The sequence below is a fragment of the Castor canadensis genome, chromosome 3 (genome assembly GCF_047511655.1).
Source record: "Castor canadensis chromosome 3, mCasCan1.hap1v2, whole genome shotgun sequence".
Classification (NCBI taxonomy): domain Eukaryota; kingdom Metazoa; phylum Chordata; class Mammalia; order Rodentia; family Castoridae; genus Castor; species Castor canadensis.
Window position 1 is genome coordinate 36,998,457 of NC_133388.1, and position 24,376 is coordinate 37,022,832.

A 24,376-nucleotide genomic window follows, 5' to 3' on the forward strand; every position below is an offset into this window, starting at 1 on the left:
TCATACACCCAAAGTGGCATTGCAAAGTCTTTGAAGATGGAACTGGTACTGGAACCATCTCCCAAAAAACGCAAGACAGAATGTGCAGTGTGAATCTAAACAGGGTAGCGGCCTGCTCAAACTAAACAAACATTCTCTAGGAAATTCAAACGTTTCCAACTATCACGTTCAAAATGAGCAGGACACAATCCAAAATTACAGGACACACAAGAAACAGGGAAAACTGACCAATTAACAAAGGAAAGGACAATGAGCCCATCCCAAAGATAACAGATAACATGGTTCTAGGAAAAAATTAAAATTAAAGAGAGAAGACAAATTATTAAAATCAGGAATGAAAGAGAAGACCTCATTACAATTAAAAGGACATTAAGTAAGGAGTATTCTCACAGCAAGTGGAAGGACCAGGATTTGATCCCTAGTAATCATAAAAATAAATGAATGAATGAATGACATTAAAGAAATACTATGAACAACTTCATGCCATAAATTCTTCAACCTGGATAAAATAAATAAATAAATCATTTGAAAGATGTAAACTTCCAAAACATTCAGGAAGAAACAGGTAACAAACAGTTCTGTGTCTAATAAGCAAATTGAATTTATAGTTAAATACTCCCAGCCCAGATGGTAAATCCATTCATGGTACTTTTTATCAAATACTAAAGGAAAAAATACTACAGTTCTGCAAATCTCTCCAGAACACAGGCGAGCAGGGAGCACTTTCTACCTCTACTGAAGAGGCCAGAATTACCCTGATAACAAAACCATGCAAAGATACTGTTGGAAAAACTACAGACCAACATTCCATGCACAGACACTAGCCGACTGGGTCCAGTCATATGTACAAGGAGACTATATACCAACTAAGGGGAGGGGTCTACCCATGTCTAGTTTAATGTGAAAATCAATCACTGTAATTCACCATGTTAACAGACTGAAACAAGCACCTGATGAAATTTAATATCCATTCGAGATCAACACTCTCAGCACAACAGGAATTAGAATGGAACTTCCTTAATCTGAAAAAGGGAATCAGTTAAAAAAAAAAAAAACCAACCCCCCCCCCATCATCATGCTTAATGATGAAAGACTGAATGAGAACAAGGACTGTCTGCTTTCATTTCTTATCAGCCTCAATCTGGGTGGTTCACTGAGTGCATTAAGGAAAGGGAGAAAGGGCAGATTTAAAGGAATCTTTAAGCCATTTCAATTCGTAGATATGTGCTCATTTGTGAGAAAAATTCCAAGGAGTCTACAAAAAAACTTCAATAAATTAATTATTTTCTATACACTAAAAATTGAAAAAATTTAAAGTGCCATTTAAAACTTCAACATGTGTGAAATACTTAGGTATAAATCTAATAACGTATATGCAGATTTGAGTGCTAAAAACTGTAAAACTAATGAAAGAAATGGAAGAAGACCTAAATAAATAGAGAAATAGCTTGTGCTCAGGGACTAGAAGAACTGGTATTTTTAAGATGTTGATTCTCTCCGAAATTAATAAGATTCAACTATGTCTCAATAAGAATCCCAGCATGAGCTAGGTATAGTGATGCATGCCTGTAATCCCAGCACTTAGGAGGCTGAGGCAGCAGGATCTTGAGTTCAAAACAAGTGTAGACTAATAGTGAGACACTGTTTCTAAAAAATAAAGCAAAAAAGAATCCCAGCGTAACTTTTGGGGGTTTTTTTTGTTGATTTTTTTTTTTAAGATAGTAATAAGCTGACTCTAAGTTTTTTATGGAATGGCAAAAGATTTTATGGGAAGCCAAAACAAATTTGAAAAATAAGAACAAGGTTAGAAGAACTCACTACCTGATTTTAAAATGTGCTCTAATTGGAGCCATAGTCATCAAGATAATGTAGTATTGGCAAAGGCTGGACATACAGACCTGTGGAACAGAACAGAGAATCCAGAACAGATCAACATGAACGTGATCAACTGACTTTTGACAAAGGTGTAGACAATTCAACAGAGACAATGCTCCACAAATGGCATTGAGCTACACAACGCCCACCACGGCCAACAGAGGGAGCCCTACACTGCATTCCAAACCACGCCACAATCAGTGCAAAAACAGATGTGAAGCCTACAACTGTGAAGCCTCCTGTTAAATCAGAACTCAACAACAGGGCTGGCGGAGTGGCTCAAATGGTAACAGCACATGCCTAGTACGGGTGAGGCCCTGAATTCAAACCCCAGTGTTGCCAAAACCCCCAAAACAAACAAATTGACTCAGTAATAAGAACACTTGATTTTTAAACACAGACAAAAGATTTTCTTTGGTATCACCAAAAGAGGTACAACGATGGCAATTATGGACATGAAACGACGCTCAACATCATGGATCATAAGGGAAATGCAATTAATCCTAAAGTGAAAATCTAGAACAAAGCAGGCAACACTGTCGGCAAGGAAGGGAAGAACACATTACACACTACTGATGGAAATGAAAACTGGTACAGCCACTTTGGAAAAGAGTTTGTGTATTTCTTTTCTTTTTTTTGAGTTTGTATATTTCTTATGAAGTTAAAACATACTTACCATATGACCTAGAAATCTGCATTTATGCAAGATAAACATACAGAAAGCTGTCCGTAAGTGTTCATAGTGACTCTATGACTATTCAAATCACCCAAAGTATAAATATACATATATATTAAAGAACACTAAAATACAACCACTGTCATGTGGAATTTGGGAGGAGTGGTTTGAGTGGAAATTTAAAAAGCAGTATCAATAGTTTGAGGACACCTGGGCTACTTATCAAGACCCTGTTTCAAAAAAAAAAAAAGTGCCAGGCATAGTGGTATACACCTGTACTTTCAGCATGCATGAGGCTGAGGCAGGAGGACTGTAAATATGAGGCCGGCCTGGGCTACATAGTGAGACCTTGTCTCAAAAAACAAAACAAAAATAAGCCTGACATACTTAAAAAGCCTAGAATTTATTCATTATTCATTATTCAAAGAGTGTAGTATCCATGAATTGAGGACTCCATTCATAAACTGTGAAGGATGTGTTCAATGTCAAAGATATCAAAAGATAGCTCTTTAAAATCTCTTCTGGCTGGGTGTGGTGGTGCATGCCTGTAATTCCAGCACTCAGGAGGCAGAGTCATGAAAATAAAGAGTTTGAGACCAGCTTGGACTACATAGTAAGTGTGAGGCCAGCTTCAGCTGCATGGTGAGACCTTGTCTTAAAAATAAAGAAACGAAAACTCTTTTCTCAGGGTAGAAGTCTAAGGTAAGCCTGAACTGTGTTCAGCAAAAATATGGCTAAGTTTCCTTCTCCTGCCAGTCATCTGAGTCAATAACATATCTCAAATAAGGCCCTTCTCTTTCTCACCCTCCAGAATATCCTCATAAAGTGCATGTACTCCTTCAGGCACGATGACCGCCAGTGCAGTTCCACAGAGAAGGCCAGCACCCAAAACAGTCACCAGCTTCAGTCGCTCCTGGAAGAAAAACAAAAAAACCTGCTGAGAAGACTGATGTGTGACGAGGACAGTGACTGCAACTTCAGTCTGTTTGTGGGTCCACACTATGGCCAGAAAACATGAAAATGGTAGGCTTCACGAATAATTAAAGCCAATTAAAACAATGAGTAGTCACAGCAGCCACGTGAAGGCTGAGGCAGGAGGATCACATGGCCCTGGCGTTTAGGCAACAGAGCAAAACATTTTTTTTTTTTTTCCTTTTTGTGGTGGGCCTGGGGTTTGAACTCAGGGTTTCACACTTACAAAGCAGGTGCTCTACTGCTTGAACCACACCTCCAGTCTAGTTTGCTCTGGTTATTTTGGAAATGGGGTCTTGCAAACTATTTGCCGCAGCTCGTTTCAAACCATGATCCTTCTGAGTAGCTAGGATTACAGGTGTGAGCCACAGGTGTCTGGCCCAACGCCATTACTCTTAAGGAAAAGAAAAGAAAACAAAGGACGAGTTTGACTACAAGGTAGGGAAACACCTACTATCCATGAAGGTCAGCAACAAGTACACTTGCCTAACCCTGAAGGAATGCAAATTGCTACAACTTGTCTGGATCAATTTGGCAATTTAGATTTAAAGCCTCAAAGATGTGAATTCTTGCTCAGGCTCTCTCCTCTTCTACCTCCCACCCTTTCCTTTCCCCATGTAAAGTAAAAAGTGAACGCTTTAGTCCAAAAATTTCACTTGTAGAAATTCATCCAAAGAAAGAAAGAATTAAGCAAAGATGACCACAGTACAAACCTAAAATACTCTCAATGTCCAAGAAAGAAGAGTAGTTAAATAAACTAGCACTTCATCAACTGTCTTCACTCAGTCATGAAAAAATATAATCCACCACAATGTCAATTCATAGACCTAGAAAGCCATGCTATGAGTGGCAAACACTGGGCACTCATAATCCCACATTTATGAAAAAATTTATATATAAAGGTAGAAAAAGTACATTAATCATAACAAATTTTACTACATAATTTATAAACACATTATACAGTATAGGTATGACATTTAATTTGTAAAACATTCATAACTTATCTATAATGAACATGTATTATTCATATAATGAAAAAATATATTTAGATGTCAGTACTAGCTAGGTGTGGTGGTTCATGCCTGTAATCCCAGCTACTGCAAAGGCAGAGGCAGGAGGATGGAGTTTCAAAGTCAGACCAGTCTAAGCCAGCAGGAGCCCCATCTGAAAAACAAGTTAAATACAAAAAACATAGGGGTATGGCTCAAGTGGCCCTCAGTTCAACCCTCAGTGTCAATATGAAAATTGTCATATAGGTTCGATCCCTAGCACAAACCAAAACGAAAGTATACTATAAAGGGGGTAATGATAGGTGTAGCTTATGAGAAGTGTCAGTAACTTAATGGTACATGCATTTCATCTTTCCATTTGTTTGCTTGATGAGGTTACCAAGAATAAAAGGAGCTGTATTAGCTTGGCTACTCTACTGTGAGCTTATTTATTTTTTGAGACAGGGTTTTGCTGCTGTAACCCAGGCCCTGAACTTTTAATTCTCCTGCCTCAGCCATCATGTACTGAGATTACAGGTGTGTCTCATAACACCCAGCCTAACAAGCTTTTGTACATACTGTCTCTAGGGGGTGAATACAACCAAAGTATATTATAAGCATATATGGAAATATCAAAATGAAACCCCCTACATACAATTAATATTTGCTAATAAAATGTGGAAAAATAAGTAAACACTGTCTCTATGGGAAAATGAGTTCTTAGTTGAAAGGCTGGTTGAAATGTTACTCCTTGTTTTGGGGCATAGTATGGGGGCGGGTCTACATCTCATTGTGTCTACAATTTTAGGGGTAACTCTAAGCTGTGATGTCAACACCAACTACTACTCAGTGTGAGTCAAGAAGGGATGTCCCACTTCTCAGCACCTAGGCCAGCCCCTGCCCTTCGTGTGTTTGGGCTGGCTTAGACCTAGTACTCAGAGTACATGGAGGCCCAGGCTGGGGTCAGGCAGAGGAGGCAGAACTGAATCCATGACCTGGTCAGTTCCTAGTGCCATGGCAAGACAGAGCACTGTGGAAAGCACACAGTTGCTGCTGCTGCTGCTCCTTCACTACTTACACTGAGCTTCTCCAAGAGTCTGTCCTTCCCAAGTTACCAAACAGCACCGCTGAGAATGATACTCATTTGAGAAAAAACTCAGTTGAGAACGATACTCATTTGAGAGCAGGAACACAAGCTGAGAAGCAGCAATTTCCTGTGTAGAAGGTGACTCAGTAATGAATTAACTTCTTCATCATTCTCTCTAACCAATTCATGAAAGTCACTTTTTTTTTTAATTCATAAATATGGCTTAGAGGCATGGCTCAAGTAGCAGAGTGCCAGCCTAGCAGGTGCAAGGCCCTAAGTTCAAACTCCAGTACAGGAAAAAATAGTAATAATAAATACATAAATGTATCACTTTTTTTTTTCTTTTTTTCATATACAATGTTTGGGTCATTTCATCCCCCCCCCGCCCCCGCATAAATGTATCACTCTTAAAGACAAAAATCAGGGTAAACCTGAACTGGACCAAGTATACTATTTCCCTTTAGAGACTTGGTCTCTTGGTTGCTTTATTTTGGTTTCTTTTTTTTGGGGGGGTGGGGGTTAAGTGTTTGTGTTTTATGAGACAGGGTCTTAAAATGCAGCCAGGTTGGCCTTGAACTGGTGATCCTCCTGTCTCAACTTCCTGAGTGCTGGGATTACAGACACGTACCACCATGCTTGGCAGCAACTTGATTTAACTCCGCAATTCAAACTAATGAAGAAATTACTAGGGAAGAAAACTGTCCTGTCAGCATTTTCACTGGGCACTACTCTGGGAAACAGTTCGAAAGATGCCCCTGCTGTGCAAATAAGGGAAGATGAGAGTGGTGAGAGAGAGGGATATACCTAAAGGAGTAAGACCTGGCTGCTCTCAAAAATTATTTGGGTGATACCTCATGTCATACACAAAAATTGCCGATGGATTATACACTTAAACAGGAGACCCAAAACACAAAAGCTAGAAGAAACTGTAGAACATTCTTGCCAGTTTTAGAACTGGCAAAGATTTTTTAACAAGTATACAAAAAAACACAAACCATACAAGAAAAATGCAGCATCAAAATTTAAATCATTGGTTGATTCATTAAGAAAATAAACAAAGCAGGGCACAGTGGCTCACCCTTGTAATCCTAAGTATTTGGGAGGTTGAGTTCAGGTAGATCGAGGTTTGAGACCAGCCCAGGCAATTAGTTCCAGAGATCCCCATCTCTAAAATAACCAGAGCAAAATGGACTGGAGGTATGGCTCAAATGGTAGAGCACCTGCTTTGCAAGTGTGAAGAACTGAGTTCAAACCCCAATTCACCCCCCCACCACCAAAAATAAACAGAACCAGGTTTGGTGGTGCACAGTTGTAAATCCCAATACTCGGGAGACTTAGGCAGGAAGACCCTGAGTTTGAGGCCAGCCTAGGCTAACACCCTATCTCAAAAAAAAAAAGAGGACACTATCAGAGTTATAAAACCTAAATGTATGAACTAGAAGAAAATATAAGAAGTGACTCCCTCAATATATAGACAGAGACTCAATGGCCAAAGATGAGAAGTGATTTGCCCAAGACCACATGGTGAGACAAGGGTGCCCACTCTCTCCACTCCTATTTAACATAGTACTGGAATTCCTAGCCAGAGCAATTAGGCAAGAAGAAGGAATAAAAGGAATACAAATAGGTAAAGAAACTGTCAAAATATCTCTACTTGCAGATGACATGATCCTATACCTCAAAGACCCAAAAAACTCTACCCAAAAACTCCTAGACACCATAAACAGCTTCAGCAGTGTGGCAGGATACAAAATCAACTTACAAAAATCATTAGCTTTTCTATACACCAACAATGAACAAATTGAGAAATAATATATGAAAATAATTTCATTTACAATAGCCTCAAAAAAAAGTCAAATACCTAGGAGTATACTTAACAAAGGATGTGAATGACCTCTACAAGGAGAACTACAAACTTCTGGAAGAGATTGAGGAAGACTACAGAAAGTGGAACGATCTTCTGTGCTCATGGATTGGTAGAATAAACATAGTAAATATGGATATACTACTAAAAGCAATCTACATGTTCAACACAATTCCCAACAAAATCCCAATGACATTCATCACGGAGATTGAAAAAAATCTACCCTAAAGTTCATTTGGAAACACAAGAGACCACGAATAGCCAAGGCAATACTCAGCAAAAAGAACAATGCTGGAGATATCACAATTCCTGACTTCAAACTATATTACAAATCAATAGCAATAAAAACGGCATGGTACTGGCACAAAAACAGATATGAAGACCAGTGGAACAGTACAGGGGACCTGGATATGAATCTACACAGCTATGCCCACCTTATTTTTGAAAAAGGCGCCAAAGACATACGATGGAGAAAAGACAGCCTCTTCCACAAATGTTGCTGGGAAAAGTGGTTATCTGCCTGCAGAAAACTGAAACAAGATCCATGTTTATCACCCTGTACTAGTATCAACTCAACATGGATCAAGGATCTTAACATCAGACCCAAAACTCTTTGAAGCTAGTAAAGAAAAGAGCAGGGAATACTCTGGAAGCAATAGGTATAGGCAAGGACTTCCTCAATAGAACCCCAGCAGCTCAGCAACTAAGAGAAAAGATGGACAAATAGGACTACATGAAATTAAAAAGCTTCTGCGCAACAAAAGAAATGGTCTCTAAATTGAAAAGATCACCCAGACAGTGGGAGAAAATATTTGCTAGCTATACATCAAAGGACTGATAACCAGAATATACAGGGAGTTCAAAAAACTAAACTCCCGCAAAATCAATGAACCAATAAAGAAATGGGCAACTGAACTAAACAGAAGAAATTAAAAGAAGAAATTCAAATGGCCAAAAAACACATGAAAAAATACTCACCATCCTGGCCATAAGGAAATGCAAATCAAAACCACACTAAGATTCCACCTCACCCCTCTAAGAATAGCTACCATCAAAAACACCAACACAACAAATTTTGCCAAGGATGTGGGGGAAAAGGAACCCTCATATACTGCTGGTGGGAATGCAAGCTAGTGCAACCACTCTGGAAAACAATATGGAGTTTTCTTAAAAAACTAAACATAGATCTGCCATATGATCCAGCAATCCCACTCCTAGGGATATACCCAAAGGAATGCAACTCAGGTTACTCCAGAGGCACCTGCACACCCATGTTCACTGAAGCGCTATTCACAACAGCTAAGTTATGGAAACAGCCAAGATGCCCCACTACTGATGAATGAATTAAGAAAATGCGGTATTTATACACATTGGAGTTTTATGCAGCTATGAAGAAGAATGTAATCTTGTCATTTGCAAGTAAATGGAGGGAACTAGAGAACATCATCTTAAGCGAAGTTAGCCACGCTCAGAAGGCTAATTGTATGTTCTCCCTCATATGTGGACTTCAGACCCAAAACAAATGCAGTAATATTATTGGACATGGGTCACACACTAAGGGGAGATCACATACAGGAGGAATGGGAAAAGGTAGGAAACCCAAAACTTGAAAGTGTTTGATGTGCCCACTGCAGAGGAGCTAATATAGTAATCTTAAACTGGCAGAGGTAAATATGAGAAGGTGACCCGGAAGTAGTGAAGAGGTCTGGTAGAGATGAATCAATTCAGGTTGTAATACACTTGTGCATGAATAATGCTAGGAATCTCTCTGTATAGCTATCCTTATCTTAACTAGCAAAAACGCTTTGTCTTTCTTATTATTGTTTATGTCTAGTCTTCAACAAAATTGCAGAAAAGGGCAGAACAGGTTCTGCCTGGTAAGGGGGGGGGGTTAGGGGAGAAGGAGGAGGTGGGGGGAGTTGGGGGGGAAAGATGACCCAAACAATGTATGCACATATGAATAAATGAATATTTTTTTTAAAAAGACCACATGGTGAGGCTAGTCAACAGTAGAGGGACATTGAACGTGGCACCATATCTGCTGCCATATACAATCATTCCAAGACAACGACCATTAGAGCACGACATGTACAATCCATTGAACACAACATCTCTGCACACAAGCTCTTAAAACAGTGTGAATCAGCAAAAGCCCTTTAACAACATCAAGAGGAAAACCAAAACTATGATTAGCTCTAACCGTTCTCTTCTGAAAGCTTCTAAAGGTTCATGACGAAGTAAGAAAAAGGACGATATGTAATGAGCACTTCGGAAAGTTTTATGTCTTCAACATAAAAGACTATTCTTCATTCTGATATTAAGTGGTACTATTTTTTGGTGTTCACAGCCCTTTCTTCTAGAAAGTAATGGTGATAGTAGTTTTTCTTTTCATTATTAGTGCCCTTACTTGGCAAAATTAAAAGCAGGCAATCCTGCACCAATTCTCCCAAATTTCAAAAGTATTACTGGTTTGTGAAACTTAAAAAGAAATTGGAAAACTCTAAGTGCAAGCATGAGATAATAATACCATTAAAAATTCAAAAACAAAGATTTTGAGTGCGTAGGAAGAGATAATTAGGGCAAACTGAATCATCTAGCTTTGTTACTTGTTCTTTGGAGAAGGGCAGTGTGAGGAAAAATTACTGTGTTATGTTTTCAGTTCAGTTTGAAATTTAAAAAGCACATTAATTTACCAAATGAAGTTTAACATCCACTGGACACTATGTTTTACTGTTTGTCCCTTCCCTCCAAGACTGTAAATTCTATCAGGACAGAGTTTTTGTTTTTTTGGATTTTTGTTTTGTTTAGGTGGTACTGGGTGTGACCTCAGGGCTTTGTGCTTACTAGGCAGGCACTCTACCACTTGAGCCATACCTCCAACATTTTTTGCTTTTTTAGGTTTTTTGTTTTTTTTTTTAAAGGAGGGTCTCCCATTTTTGGCTCAGCATCTCAGTCCAAGATCTTCCTACATATGGCCTCCTGTGTAGCTGAAACCACAGTTGTGCACCACAGTGTGTGGCTTATTAATTGAGGTAGCAGTCACTTTTTCTATGGGCTGGCCTTGACTGCTGTCCTCTAAATCTCCATTCTCTACCCCGAGTATCTGGGATTACAGGTATGAACCACCAGGCCCCATCAGATTTTTCTTTTTAATTTACTGCTTAATTCTCAGTTTATAGAACAGTATCTGGCACATAGGAGTTTCTCCCTAAATATTTAATGAAAGAATAAATGCACAGCACCACACAAGGCACTGAAGACATGGTAGCTGCCATGTTCTGATATAAACAAACTGATGAATGATGTGAACCCCTTTGTAATACTTGTGCTGGGAAATAGTCCTAACATATTCCTTACAAATGTAACTAAATCCACAACTGTGAATAATTAGGGGACTTAGAATGTATGACTGGCTCAGGGGTACACAAATGTTTAGTAAAGGACCATAATTGGATTCTATCATAGTAAGTATGAAGCAAAGTTGTCATTTGTCTCATTAATGCAGGTATCTCAATGACATCTGTTTTTTCCCAAGGAGCATGAAAACTTGATCAATATTTCAATCTTCAGCAAAGTGACATAAACTTTTATCAACTTGATAAATGTCTTTGAGCCTTTTGATGGTGACCAACATCACAGAGGCAACCCTTCTAATGAAAAGAAGTACCAAAAGTCAAAAAAGTCAGCATCACTGCCATGAGCTACAGTTTCAATTTTTATTTGGGAAAAAAATACTTAACTATCTAAATCATTTCAGACTCAATCTGATTTATTGCAAGCCACATCTCTAGGCTTATTTGTGTGGTTATAATCTTTCACACAACTTCACAACTTGGGACTCAATCTCAAATTGTGTGTTTATCAAAGTTAACAAAATGCTGCCAGGTTCTCTGCTTTGCTTATGGTAAATCACTAAAAGTGTACATTTAAATGAAGAACTACGAATTCCAATGTAATTCAAGATGGAAAGAGAACTCCCCAAGCCACAGTTTCTGTCAGAATAATGAAACAATTCCTCAAGAGAGGCATGAACCGTGCAATGCCATTGGTTTTATGTTACCTCATTTTAGAACTTCACAGCTATGGCTGACTGAGCCAAAGGATCGACCAGCTGTATTAATTAAAACAACAGCTTGTACTCAGTGCCATTAACTACCAGCACAAAGCTTGGAAGTCAGTTTAATTTTCTTGGCAGACACCAAGGCAGTTAAATGGGTTTTCTTGTCCTGTTCATAGAAACAATCAACAGATTATTTGGTTCAACTAAGTATATGCCAACAATTTTTAAAGTTTTTGATATTGAAAAAAGCTTATCTCAGACCTTATACCCATGTCTATTTTAGTATTCAAGCCACAGTTTGCTAAAAAGATAAAAGATCAAAGGTGCATCTCACATGGCTTTCCAATTCCTTCAAAGTTCTAGGCATTGAGAGATAGGGAGTAATTCCTGTTTAGGCAACAAAGGTATTCTCCAAGCTCCTATTCTTGAGGGGGCGGGGGGCAGTACTGGGGTTTGAACTCAGGGCTTCATGCTTGCTAAGCAAGCACTCCACCAGCCCTTTTTTGTTATTTTACCCTTTTTGGGTATTTTCAAGATAGGGACTTGTGAACTATTGCCCAAGCTGGCCTTGAACAGTGATCCTCCTCATCTCTGCCTCCTGAGTAGCTAGGATTACAGGCGTGAGCCACTAGTGCCTGGCTTTCTCCATGTCCTTACAAACAGACCTGCTTTAAGGAGATATTTCCTAGTATTAGTCTAACCCCTACATCATTTGCTATTAAATGTCAGTAACGGGTAATAAAGAAAACTCAGATCTGAAACAAGATGCCCCAAAGCTCCCGAGCTCTAAATAGTAACTGCGTCAACCTGCGAGCGCTTTATCCTCTCCATGCTTCTGGGTTCACCTCTGTAAAAAGGCACTGCAGCTATGATTATCCCGTAGCTGGAGGCTGTTAGCCTGCTCAGCACAGGGTACATGCTGTTACTTCTTAGCTTTGACATCATCAGTTGCCTGCACAAAATACTTCTAAGCACCTCCACTGCAAGAATAAGATATGAACCCAGACAAGTGGATCATAGCGCCAGTTAACAATGCTTCAACATGTGCCCTTTGACCATGGCATTTGACCATGGGTGTCCCCTTTCCTAATTCACCAGTCATAAAGACTATTTAACAAATCCTACGAGGCAAAAACAAGCAAGTGTTTTATTAATGCCACTTCTTCCAATCTTGGAAATTAAGATTTGTTTTTCTTTTTGCATAAGGGTCCTTTTAAACATAAAAGAACTAAAATGAGGGCTGGGACATGGCTCAGGTGGCAGAGTGCTTACCTAGCAAGCAGGAGGCCTGGGTTCAATCCCCAGTGCAGACAAAAAAAAAAAAAACAGAAAAAAAAACCAACCCCAAATCCAAACATAAATGGAAATTGCTAAAATTCTTGCATGTGTCTACAAAATCAAAATGGGCAGAAACCCACTGGGAAAGAACGTGGGAAAACACTGGCAATAAATGTTCTGTCAGTATTATGTGAGCCCAACTGAACCAAGCTAATAAGATAAAATAATAAAAATACACTTTTTTGTATCAGATGAGTAAATTTTTTTCCCCCAACCATGCCTCCCATTCACAATACAGACCAGGCACAGGGCCTGGGCTGAGATGTATGTGGGGTAGGTTCACTTTGCCTCCTCTTTCTATATAGTCACTGTGAGAACACAGCTTGGGGTAAGCACCAGAAGGCCAGATCAGTAAAGTTTTAAAAACAATACTCAATGCTTGTGAGAATTTTCATTTGCATTTGTTGGAAAAATAAATTTTTTAAAAACTGGTAATAGACACACTGAGAACCTTCTTAGGAACATCATGCTCTTCATCCTTCCATCCTGTGGAAATAATGTGAAATATGGCCTTAGCTTTGGATATGAAAATATTCATTCAATATTATAACAAAACCTTGAAAACAAACTAAATGCATAATAAGAATTTCCATAAATAGACTACCTGAATGTAATGAAGATGTTTAAAAATGTCTAGAATGAGTTTTTAACAATAAAGAAAAATGTGTATGACAGACTACCAGGTCAGAGGGATGATGTGAAATTATATGCTATCACCTAATCAGACATGTTAAAAATGCAAACAGAAAAACAAAGAAAATGTTATTAGTAATTCTAACTGGACAGTAGGAAAACAGATGGTTTTATTTTCCTTTTATACATTATCATATCTTCTAAATTTTTACAGAAACTACCTCTATTGCACATAGCCAGGCCTTTCAAAAAATTGCTAATTTATGGGGGGAGAGGAAGAGGGCGGGGGGGTGGGGGGGGAGAGGGGAGAAATGACCCAAACATTGTATGCACATATGAATAAAAGAAAAAAAATTGCTAATTTACCTAGAGGCTATATAGTGGCCTTGACCTCAATAGAGTCTTCTTTTTCAAGGTGAAAGTCAATCCGACACATACATCAGTTCACAGTGTAGCTATTACTGATTACTGCACTGTGTCTGGATCAGAGCACAATTGCCCCTAATGAGAACTAAAGATATCTTCTTCTCTATTGTTCTTAAACAATTGCACTTAGAGGTTTTGTAGCACTTGGAAACAGTTTTCAAGCTCTTCCCTCCTTGCTGGCATACTGTGATTATTTCCTCCACTTGCTCCCTCTCTCGTTTGCTGTTTCTTGTTTGCAGACAGCTTAGAAATCTGATGTTCAATGCAAGGCACAGGTGGCACACTCCTGTAATCCTAGTCAACTGCCATATATTAAGACACTTGGGCCCAGCCCTTCCTCCCTCTCTCTTTCCTCTCTCCCCTCCTCCTTTGTTTTTTTTTTTTGAAAACAGGGTATCACTATATAGCCCAGGTTGGCCTCACACCACTGATCTTCTTGCCTCTGCCTCCTGTGTGCTGGAATTACAGATGTGCACCACCATACCAGGACCCATCTTTTAATTTTTTTATTTTAAAGAAATGCCATCTCTGCCTGGTGCCAGTAGCTCATATCTGTAATCCTAGCTACTTGGGAGGGTGAGTTCAGGAGGACCAAAGTTCAAGGCCAGCACAGGCAAATAGTTCACAAGACCCCATCTCTAAAATAATCAGAACAAAAGGGACTGGAGGTATGGCTCCAGTAAAGAGCCTGCTTTGCAAGCACAAAGCCTAAGCCCTGAGTTCAAATCCCAGTCTCAAACACCCCTCCAAAAAAACAGAAAAAGAGAAGGACAGGGTCTCATTATGCAACTCAGGCTAGCCCCAAACTTCTGGGCTCCAGTAATCCTCCTGCCTCAAGACTCCAGGGCAGCTGGGACTATAGGCATGAGCCACCTACACCCACTCAGAGCTGTTTTTATCTTATTCCAGGCCTGGCTCACTGTTTAGCCTTAGTGTTTATTTGATTTTATGACCACTTATCTAGCTGTATTAGTCAAGATCCAACCAGGACAGAAAAACTACAAAGTAATTTGAACAAGGAAAGTTTAGTATAAATATAGAATAACTTTAACAGGGGCCTGGAGTAACAAGGATTGCCGATGGAGAGAGAACTCTAAAATATGTAAGAATGGCAAACACCAGGAGTGGTTACTACACAAAGAGCAAGACAGAATGCCCAAAAAAAAAGGCTCCACAAAGGCTGAGGTGGTCCAAACCCTGCTGAAGAGGGGACATGGCTGGTGTGCAATGAATGACAGAGGAGTTTCTGAGGAATTTGCTGGAAATCTGTGCTTTAGGGTGCTGCAGAAAGCTGTTCCCCACTGTTCTTAGGAGACCCTTCAGAGTGCTGGAGCAGCTGTATGCACAGTGGAGACCTGGAACCTGAAGAGCTGCCTGCTGAGCAGCAGCTGGGCAGGGGAAGCCTTTGCTGCAGGAGTGGTGCCCAGGAAACTGGATACCCTGCAGGAGCTGGACATCAGGGAGGGAAGGCTGCCTCGATACAGCCACCAGGGCCAGAGACACTGCCTAGGAGCCTGTGAGCACACAGGCCAGAACCCAGAGGGGAATCCCTTCCTCTCACAGCTGCTCTCCACTATCCTGCCAGCTGGCAAAAGAAAAGACATTTAAAGCGTCCAGATGCATTTCTGCAGAGTAGTCAATGAGGAGTCAATTTGAAGAGAGAGGCAACAAATTGATAACTGGCACACTAGCTTAACTAGAACATTTAAAAAAAAATAAAAACAAAAACTGGAGCCAAATGAGAACCAAGGACAGCAGAGAGCAAATAAAAGGCTTACTCGCCAGGCTATTTCACTAATCAGATTAAAGAGGTTTTGGATGGCCAAGTTCTACACAAGAAAGGTGCTAGAAATATTTTTCTCCATCATTTTTTATTTGTTTTTGTTTGAGACAGCGTCTCACTAGGTAGCTCAGGCTGGCCTCAAACTCACTAGATGGTGGTGGCAGGCCTCGAATGAATTCTCAATCCTCCTGCTTCCACCTCCCTAGTGCTGGGATTTCAGGCGGGTGCCACCATGTTGGCTTTCCTTCATCATTATTATAACTAACATTTACTAAGTACTTAGTATGCCATGCATGTTCTATTATAACTGCTTTACATGTATCAGCTCATTTAATCCTCCCAACCATCCTATGAGGATGGTTATCTCTGCTGTACAGCCAAGGAAACAGAGGTCTAGAAAGTCAAAGAAATTTGCCCAGGCTTACAGTCAGTAAACAGCAGAGCCATGGGCTGCACCTATGAGGTCTGGATCTGAATTATACTCTTAAGCACTGTGTTAAATTGCTTCTCAACAAAACCCATTTCATTGAGTAGTTTTTGCTTTTAGCATCTGTCTTCTTTCCTCATTTGCCTCTGTCAAACGCATAAAGAATCAATGAAGGGCTGAGGGTATAGCCAAGTGGAGAGCACATGTTTAGCTGGATCAGGGGCCTGGCCCAACAAATGGAGGGAGGGAGGATAGAAGGGTAGGAGGGAGGGAAGGAAAATAAAGCTGGCCTTTAGATAAATACAGGACCTGTGATAGTTTGATATAATTATCTAGTAGTAACCCCAAGACCCAAGATCCTGTCTTTTTAATTTTTTTTTTAAACTGGGTTTGGTATTGGGGTTTGAACTTGGGGCCTCTTGGTCACTAGCAGACTCTGTCACTTAAAAACCTATTTAAGGTTGCCGAGGCAGACACGGTTGCAGAGAGCTGAAGTTTGCGGTTCCCAATTGCGGTAATGTTTCTCCAGTATTACCTCAACGAGGAGAGAGATTGGGTCTACACGCTGAAGAAGTTCGACCCCACGGGACAGCAGACCTGCTCGGCCCACCCCGCCCGGTTCTCCCCGGACAAGTACTCGCGGCACCGCATCAAGAGGCGTTTCTGGGTGCTCATGACCCAGCAGCCGCGCCCCGTACTTTGAGGGCCCCCAGATTTCACATCAGCTCCTCCCCCGGGGTGAGGAATCCCCGATTTCACGTCAGGCCCCCCCGGGGTGAGGACCCCCCATTTCATGTTAGCCTCCCGGGAGTGGGGGCATCACCCCAGCCCCTGAGAGTGCTGCCCCCACAGAGGACCCCATTACTGCCTTCACCCTTTACAGGGAGCAAGTTTGAATTTTTTTATGATTTGAATTATTGTCGGGTTATTAAATACAAAATGATTTGAAGAACTCCAAAAAAAATAAAAATCAAACCTATTTAATAGGGACAGAAGAATTTCCAACCCAATTAATCTCTATTTCCAGTTCAACAAGTTAGAAATCAAACATTATTTCTCAAGGAGGATTGGGGTTTTTATAATTTTCTTTTTCCTTTGTGACAAGGTCTTGCTATGTGGCCAGACTGGCCTCAAATTCCTGATTCTCCTGACTGCACTTTCCCAGTGTTGGAATTACAAGTAATGTACCATCAAGTCTTGTTGAGGTTTCTATAATTTTACCACAGGTCTTGTGTTCCTTTTTGTGGTACTGGGAATTAAACTGACCACCCCACATTTGCTGGGCAATTGGTCTACCACTTGAGCCATTCCCCTAGTCCTGCTTCTGGTGTGTATTTTTCAAATAGGGTTTGGCACTTCTGCCCAGACTGGCCTCAGACCTCCTGTAGCTGGGATTACATCTGTGCACCACCACAGGTTTTAAGAAGTACCAAATTCATACTTAGAACTACTATTTGTTACCTGAAATTTCCAACTGAGCTGTAGTGGACTTTAATTTCATCATTCAGCAAAAGTCTCATCTCAATTAGAGGAGAGGGTAAGACTGTCACATACAGAAACATTCTGAATCCATTTCATGTCTTCTTCCCTCAAAAAGGAATGAGCACAGTGTAGGCACAACAGTGAAGACGCTAAGCCTGAAATGGATTTGGGGAACACAGCTCAAAGTGGGAATGACTCAGTTTCAACTGGGCAGGTGTTAAGGGCACTAGCACACACTCAGTTCTTTTTACAGACTCAGCACTTGGAGCTGCTCACCTCCCAGTTCTGCTACACTGACCATACGCAAGCAGGAGATCAGGTGGCAGGTAAAGTGTTAGTGACGGGGAAATGCTCTGAGCGAGGGAGCTAAAAGTACTAACTTACACAGACCACATTTGCACTCCCTCGTGACCACACAGTGTTGGTAAGAAAGGCAGTATCATCTGGTGGTCGAGGGCTTTGGCACCTCTATCAAACTAGGTGACCTCTCTAAGCCTGAGCCTGTTTCTGTGGAGAGTGAACTTTAACAGTATCTCGTAGCTTATCTTGAGGGTTAAATAGGATAATGCACACCAAATGCTCAATAAACACTGTCACCATCGTCGTCATCACAATTATTACTACTGCTACTACGCAGGTTAAGTCTTCACTACATTTTCCATATAGTATCCTGGGAGAAAGTTTTCCAAGAAAACACTGAATCAGATTATATCCAGATCTGATTTTATTTAAACTTACTTTATCAACCAAAAATTCCTATAAAACAATGATTTGTAGTTCAGACATGAGGAAAGACAAGTTACTGACTGCTTTCCAGAGATGGATAAATTTACTGTGGTTGCAAAACTTAAAATCTTAGAATTCAGAAATGAAATTCAAAAGAGAGGCAAAACTGTCACAATACCATAAGAGAATAAAAGAGAAATATGCTAGACAATGAGAAAGTCTTCACAAATGCAACTTTGTCAAATCCACTTCAAAAGAACCAATGTCAAGGGAAAAGCACACTGACAAATTTGTTCTTCAAACAAATAAAACTTTGACTTAGTGGTTAAGTCAAACCTCACAGATACCTATTATGAATGAATCACTTATAATCAGACACAAAACTTTAAAAATGCGAAAGGATAAAACAAAGCTTAAAATGAGAATAAGTATAATTAAAGAACAAAGTTAAATACAAAGAAAAATGCTACAAAGCTACAGGAAAAGCCCAGGTCTCCAAGTGGAACATTAGAGGGTAATTCAAATGCAAATCCCAAAACAGGACCTTTGAATTCCAAACCAATGCTGAGGAGTTTCTGAACCTGGGAAGAAGATTCGAGAGAGGAGCTGCTGATTACTAGAAGTCTGTTCCCAAAAAAAAGGTTTAAAAAGTGTAAGTCCAGCTGGCAGAGTGGCTCAAGTGGTAGAGTACCTGCCTAACAAGCCTGAGACTCTGAGTTCAAACCCCAGTACCACCAAAAAACCCACACAAAATAAAAAGTATTAAGCTGAACAGTTATAAAAATGAAACTCTTAAAATCTTTTCTAATCAGTACTGAGAATCCCCAACATTTCTAAGATTCTTATGATGTTCCAGCCACAGTGCCAAGCCCTGTGTTTGTGCCAGTTCATTTCATCCTCACAAGACTATTTAACACAAGAGGTTTAGATGCTGAAAAGGTAGCTGAATAGTGACAATGAGTTTTGGGGGTTTTTTCGGGGGGTGTGGTTGTGTGTGAGTAGAGCTTTGTCTTTTTTTTTTTTTTGAGAAAGAGGCTCGATATATAGCCTAGACTGGCCTGAAACTCACCATCCTCCTGCCTTAGCCTCCCAAATGCTGGGATTACAGGTATGACCTACCATACCCAGAAACAACACTGATTTGAACTACATTGTTCCAGACAGTTCCTTTTTGAAATTCGTGATTGACCATGCTGAACTCTAAAGTCATCTGAGAGTAGCACTATTTTCATTTGCCTACTTATGGACTTACACTGCTTTCACAGATGAAAAATACAGCATTATAATCCATCAGCTCTGCAATGAGTACAAAAACTGAAAGTCTTCATAAATTTTTATAGCAATATGATTATTACAATTATAGAGAAATTGTATAATAACACATGGGCTTGTATTTTATGTCTTTTTCACTTCTTTTCAATTTTTACAAATGTACTGGGAATGGAAACCTAAAAATAACCCTCAGGCAAATCCACTTTGACCATCTGTTTGTGCCTAACTTCATTCATCAATCAGAGCAGCTGCTAAACTGAGTTTCCAGCGGGTAGCGTAGGTTCCAATCGTGCTTGTTGTTAAGAGCCACAGCAAACTGCTCATGAGCAAATGAATCTAACAAACGGAAGATGTGTGGACTGGCAAGACCAATCCCTTTACACACAGGACTCATTTATGGAAAGCATGCTGCAGCATCCATGACAAACTTAGCTCTTCTTCTTCCCATACACTGAAGAAATCAGCATCTTAATTATCATAGTTATGTAGAATTGCATTGGACAATCAGATATTTTTCCTTTGTTTTATAAATTTAGGCATCAAGGTACAGTTGCCAGCCCAAAGGGCAAGGAATAAGGCCATGGAAGCATCAAGAAGGCAGTTTGGGGTGAAGAGGACTGGAGAAAGTAATAGGGAAATCAATGCCAACATTTTTTTTTTTTGGTGGGACTGAAGTTTGAACTCAGGGCTTTGCACTTGCAAAGTAGATGCTCTTCCGCTTGAGCCACACCTCCAGTCCATTTTGTTTGGATATGGGGGTCTCACAAACTTTTAATTTGGGCTGGCCTCCTGATCTCAGGCCCCCAAGTAGTTAGGATTACAGGAGTGAGTCACTGGTGCCCACTCCCTTACACTTCTTGACTGTCAAGATAAAGCAGGTGGACTTTGCTACAGCAATTTCAGAATACTTGTATTTAACTCATTTCTAAATACTCATCCTGCCATAATTCATGCTGTGATTGGTCACTTGACTTCACTCCTGCTCCGAGAAATTCTGAAGAAAAATGTATTGGATGACAAAAGCAGTAACAAGTTTAAGAACATGAAAAAAAAAGCAGATCTTTTCACGTAAGTGAGAATGCACTGTAAAATAAAATACATTAGCCTAGTCCTCTTCTCTAACTTTAAAATAACTCACCCAAAAGGAAAAGCCAGACTTCCTAAAAAGGGAAGTTGTTTAGCCAGTGGAGGCACTTGGAGAGCGATTTCCTAAGGGTAGAAATTGTGTTTCCCAGCTCCCTATGAATGATGTTTATTTTTATAAATTTATCACCTTACTAGCTTCATGATACACTGGTTTACAATAATAGCATAATTTGCCTAGAAAAAAAATGTTTCCGTCCTAGGAGATAGAAAACTCCAGTTGAGGCCTGGAATGATGACTCACACCTATAATCCCATCTACTCAAGAGGTAGGGATCAAGGGACTCATGGTTCAGGCTGGTCCAGGCAAAAAGTTACGGAGGCTCCATCTCAATCAAAACCTGGATGAATGGCATGTGCCTCTCATCCCAAGCTACATAGGAGGCTAAGACTGGGAGAAGAGTAGTTCCAGGCCAGCTCCATGAAAAAAAAAGTTCATGGGACCCCCATCTCAATGGTAAAAAAGCTGAGTGTGGTGGCACGTGCCTGTCATACCAGCAATAGTGGGAAGCACAAAACTCCAAAGCCTGTAGTTCAAAACCTCAGAACAACAACAAAAAAGCTACAGCTGGAAAAGACCATTTGTCAATTTGGAAAGCCACATATGAGAGGTATAAAGATGCTAAACATTTTTAAAAGGCCTGATTAATAACACCATTCATGTAGATATTTCCCTTCACTGAAAAAAATAGCACAAATCTGAAATATTGCAATAATCATTGAAGACAGTTTTCGAAAATACTGAAATAGGGAGAAATTATAAGCATTTTATAGAAATTAGAAGTTTTAATAGGGCTCTGTGGTTCATGTCTGTAGTGCTAGCTACTCAGGAGGCCAAGGCAAAGAGATCGTTAGAGACCAGCCTAGGCAACACAGCAGGACTCCATTTCAAAAAATAAGTTATGGATTGCTTATCTGAATTGATTATAATTCTTCACAAATATTTCTTGAATTTAAATCTTTAAATATATAAACCAACCCAAACCTCACAAATGGCAGCCTAATAATGGCAATGCAATCCTAAGTAGTTATAAGAAAGTATCTTTGTTAGAGGAAAATCAGCAGGGTCACAAAATACTAGGCAGGGCAGTGACCCAAGAGAGAGAACCGGGCTTCACCGGCTCGGAAGACCATGACAATCAGCTGTCACCCAGCTCCACCCAACTGTTGCCTTGTAGAAATAGAGGCAAAAACCAATAATAACTAAATATTCTGCTAATCTAATGAAGGAAGTCCATGGCTGGATCTGTTAATGGCTACTCTGCACATGGACTCTGTACCTCTGCCACATGGACAGAGTGGCTAAGAATTGCTTTTACTCAGAAAAACCTGGATTTAAAAAACAGCTGATTTTTTTTTTTTTTGGTGTGGTACTGGAGTTTGAACTCAGGGCCTTATGCTTGAACCATTCAGCCAGCCCTTTTTTGTGATGATTTTTTTTTCAAGCTATGGTGTCTCAAACTATTTGCCTTGGCTGGCCTCCAACAACAATCCTGATCTATGCCTCCTGAGCAGCTGCGATTACAGACATGAGCCACTGGCGCCAGGCAAACAGCTCTGATTCTGATATACTTCATGAGCTTACCCAAATTCTGTAATCTGTCTGACACTCAGTTACCTCATCTGTTTCTCAGTAATTTTTTGGGGGGGAGTGGGCAGTACTTGGGTTTGAACTCAGGGCCTCACACTTGCTAGGCAGGTGCTCTACCACTTGAGCCATTCCACCAGTCCCTCTGATGTTTTCCTTAATGTTGCTGCTGCATTTTTTGTTTTTGCAGTGCTGGGTAGGCAAGCCCTCTACCCATCAGCTACATCCCCATCTCCCTTAGTGAGTTTTTAAAGTGAGGTTAGGCAACAAAGGTAATTTCTTTAAAATGCTACCATTAGATGCTAAGGGATACAGATAAAAAAGGAAATGGAAAAAGAGCAGCAACAGTTCAAGCCTCCCCAGCTATGGGCTTTATTTTGCCTCAAACTTATAATTTGTCCCTGGTTCTTTCCCAGCCACAGGTTATTTTCTTCACCAGTAATGCCTCTCCTTCAGGTTTTTTTTTTTTTTTTTTCAAGGCATACCTCACTCATCACTCATACCTCCCTTTTCCTTTGAAAACACCTTCAGAACTGGCATCAAAGTTAGGGTCTATTTTACGGCTAAACTGCAGGACAAACTCATGAAATCCTGTTCCCTCTGAATGGAGTAGTTTTTCTCCCTAAGTCTTTGAGCACTGTGCACTTTGTGAACTCTTTATGACAAGTTACATTTTCATTTAGCAATGCCTTCATCTACCCTTCTTTCCCATCTGGTGATGTTTGTTTAAGGAATGATAACCTAACAAATTAACCAAAATGTCAAAACGTACTAATCAAAAGTTAATTTCTAAGCAAAGAGACATGAAAACTTCAGACTATCCATTCCAATGTCCTGCTTCTTTAAAAGGAAATCTGAATTAACATTAACCTAATTTAGTTTGTCTCCCATTGATTACAGTACACTCGTCCAAAAACCCTGAGCTTTTCTCAAAAAGAGAAATATTGATTTCAACTGATATGAACAAATAATATTCTCCATTCTTTATAACAATCTGGTACCTGATTCCTCTGGAAATCAACAGAGATGTTATTATACCTCTGTATGGGAAAATGCAGAGCCCCAAATTTCTGGACACAATTTCAGGGGATTGAGAGTATTCCGAGATGTTCAGTGGACTAGCCACCCAGCCCAGGTGAAGATTTCTAGCACTGAATATGAAGTCTGTTTAGCGCAGGAAAGCGTCTTCCCCTGACAACTATCACGACTTCCTATCACCATCCTGAGAGTTGACAGAAAACCGAGCAGTCCTTACCTCTGAGAAATTAACAGCCAAAGGAATGATTCCAGCCACGTAACAGCCTACCAACATAGCCAGAGACAGCAGACTAATGGAGATGAAGTCATCCATGGTGCTCTCCTGCGATCCCCCACCGGCACCAGGTGCTCAAGGTGGGTCTAGGATGGTGAGTGGACTTCCAGTGCTCTCAGCCTCCCCACAAGCAGATGTGTTCACGAAGCACGTTGCTCTTGACCGCACCTGGAAACAGCCCCCCTTTGCGGATACTAGCACCACAGAAAACTTGGAGCAACCTTAGGCTCCGGCCCCGCGGGCTCTTGGATGCCAGTTATTGGGTTCTTGTGCGTTCAGAGAGAGGAAAATTGAGCGAGTTCTTCAATTGTCGCAATGACGGCGGCACAACGGCCCTCTCACCCCACAGCGTCCCGGGTAGCAGCTGGAAAGGAGGAAAGCCAGGGCGAACCTGTGCGTTCCCTGGGCGCGGGTTTCCCAAGGGCGGCCACGCCGGTGATCCGCCCCCCAGGGTAGGGACCAGCCCACCAGTCCCAGCAAACTCCCCTCCCAGTTACAATGGAGAGAACAGTCCTGCAAGTCTCTAACGACGGGTCCTAGGGATTCAGCAGCAGAACTGACACAAAGCTGTCTCTGCCCTATTCCCGGTGCTGCCCATGGTACTCCCCTCCGCTGGGCCTTGACCCGGAGTCGCCGATACTACAGCGGCCATGGCCGCCAAGTGGCAACTCTTCATTACACCTACTTCCGGATTGTCTCCCGCCCCCTCCTTAGAAGGGCACT

At 40.6% G+C, this 24,376-nt stretch overlaps 1 protein-coding gene, 1 non-coding gene and 1 pseudogene across 3 annotated transcripts in view; 1 reads left to right on the forward strand and 2 right to left on the reverse strand.

Moving 5' to 3' along the window:
- The window catches only part of Slc39a9 (solute carrier family 39 member 9), a 56,603-nt gene extending 32,258 nt beyond the window's left edge, over positions 1-24,345 (reverse strand). For both annotated transcript variants that reach the window (XM_074067698.1, XM_020163162.2), the window contains exons 1-2: positions 23,597-24,345; positions 3,356-3,464 (exon numbers count right to left, since the gene is read on the reverse strand). In XM_074067698.1, coding sequence (XP_073923799.1) covers positions 3,356-3,464; positions 23,597-23,692 — 205 coding nt within the window. In that variant the 5' untranslated portion in view covers positions 23,693-24,345. The remainder of the gene's footprint in view (positions 1-3,355; positions 3,465-23,596) is intronic.
- LOC141422271 (small nucleolar RNA SNORA51) lies at positions 13,076-13,206 on the reverse strand. Its single transcript, XR_012446865.1, has one exon. It is a non-coding gene; the product is annotated as a small nucleolar RNA SNORA51 (small nucleolar RNA).
- Positions 16,620-16,833, forward strand: LOC109686003 (H/ACA ribonucleoprotein complex subunit 3 pseudogene; annotated as a pseudogene).
- Positions 24,346-24,376: the final 31 nt, after the last annotated feature.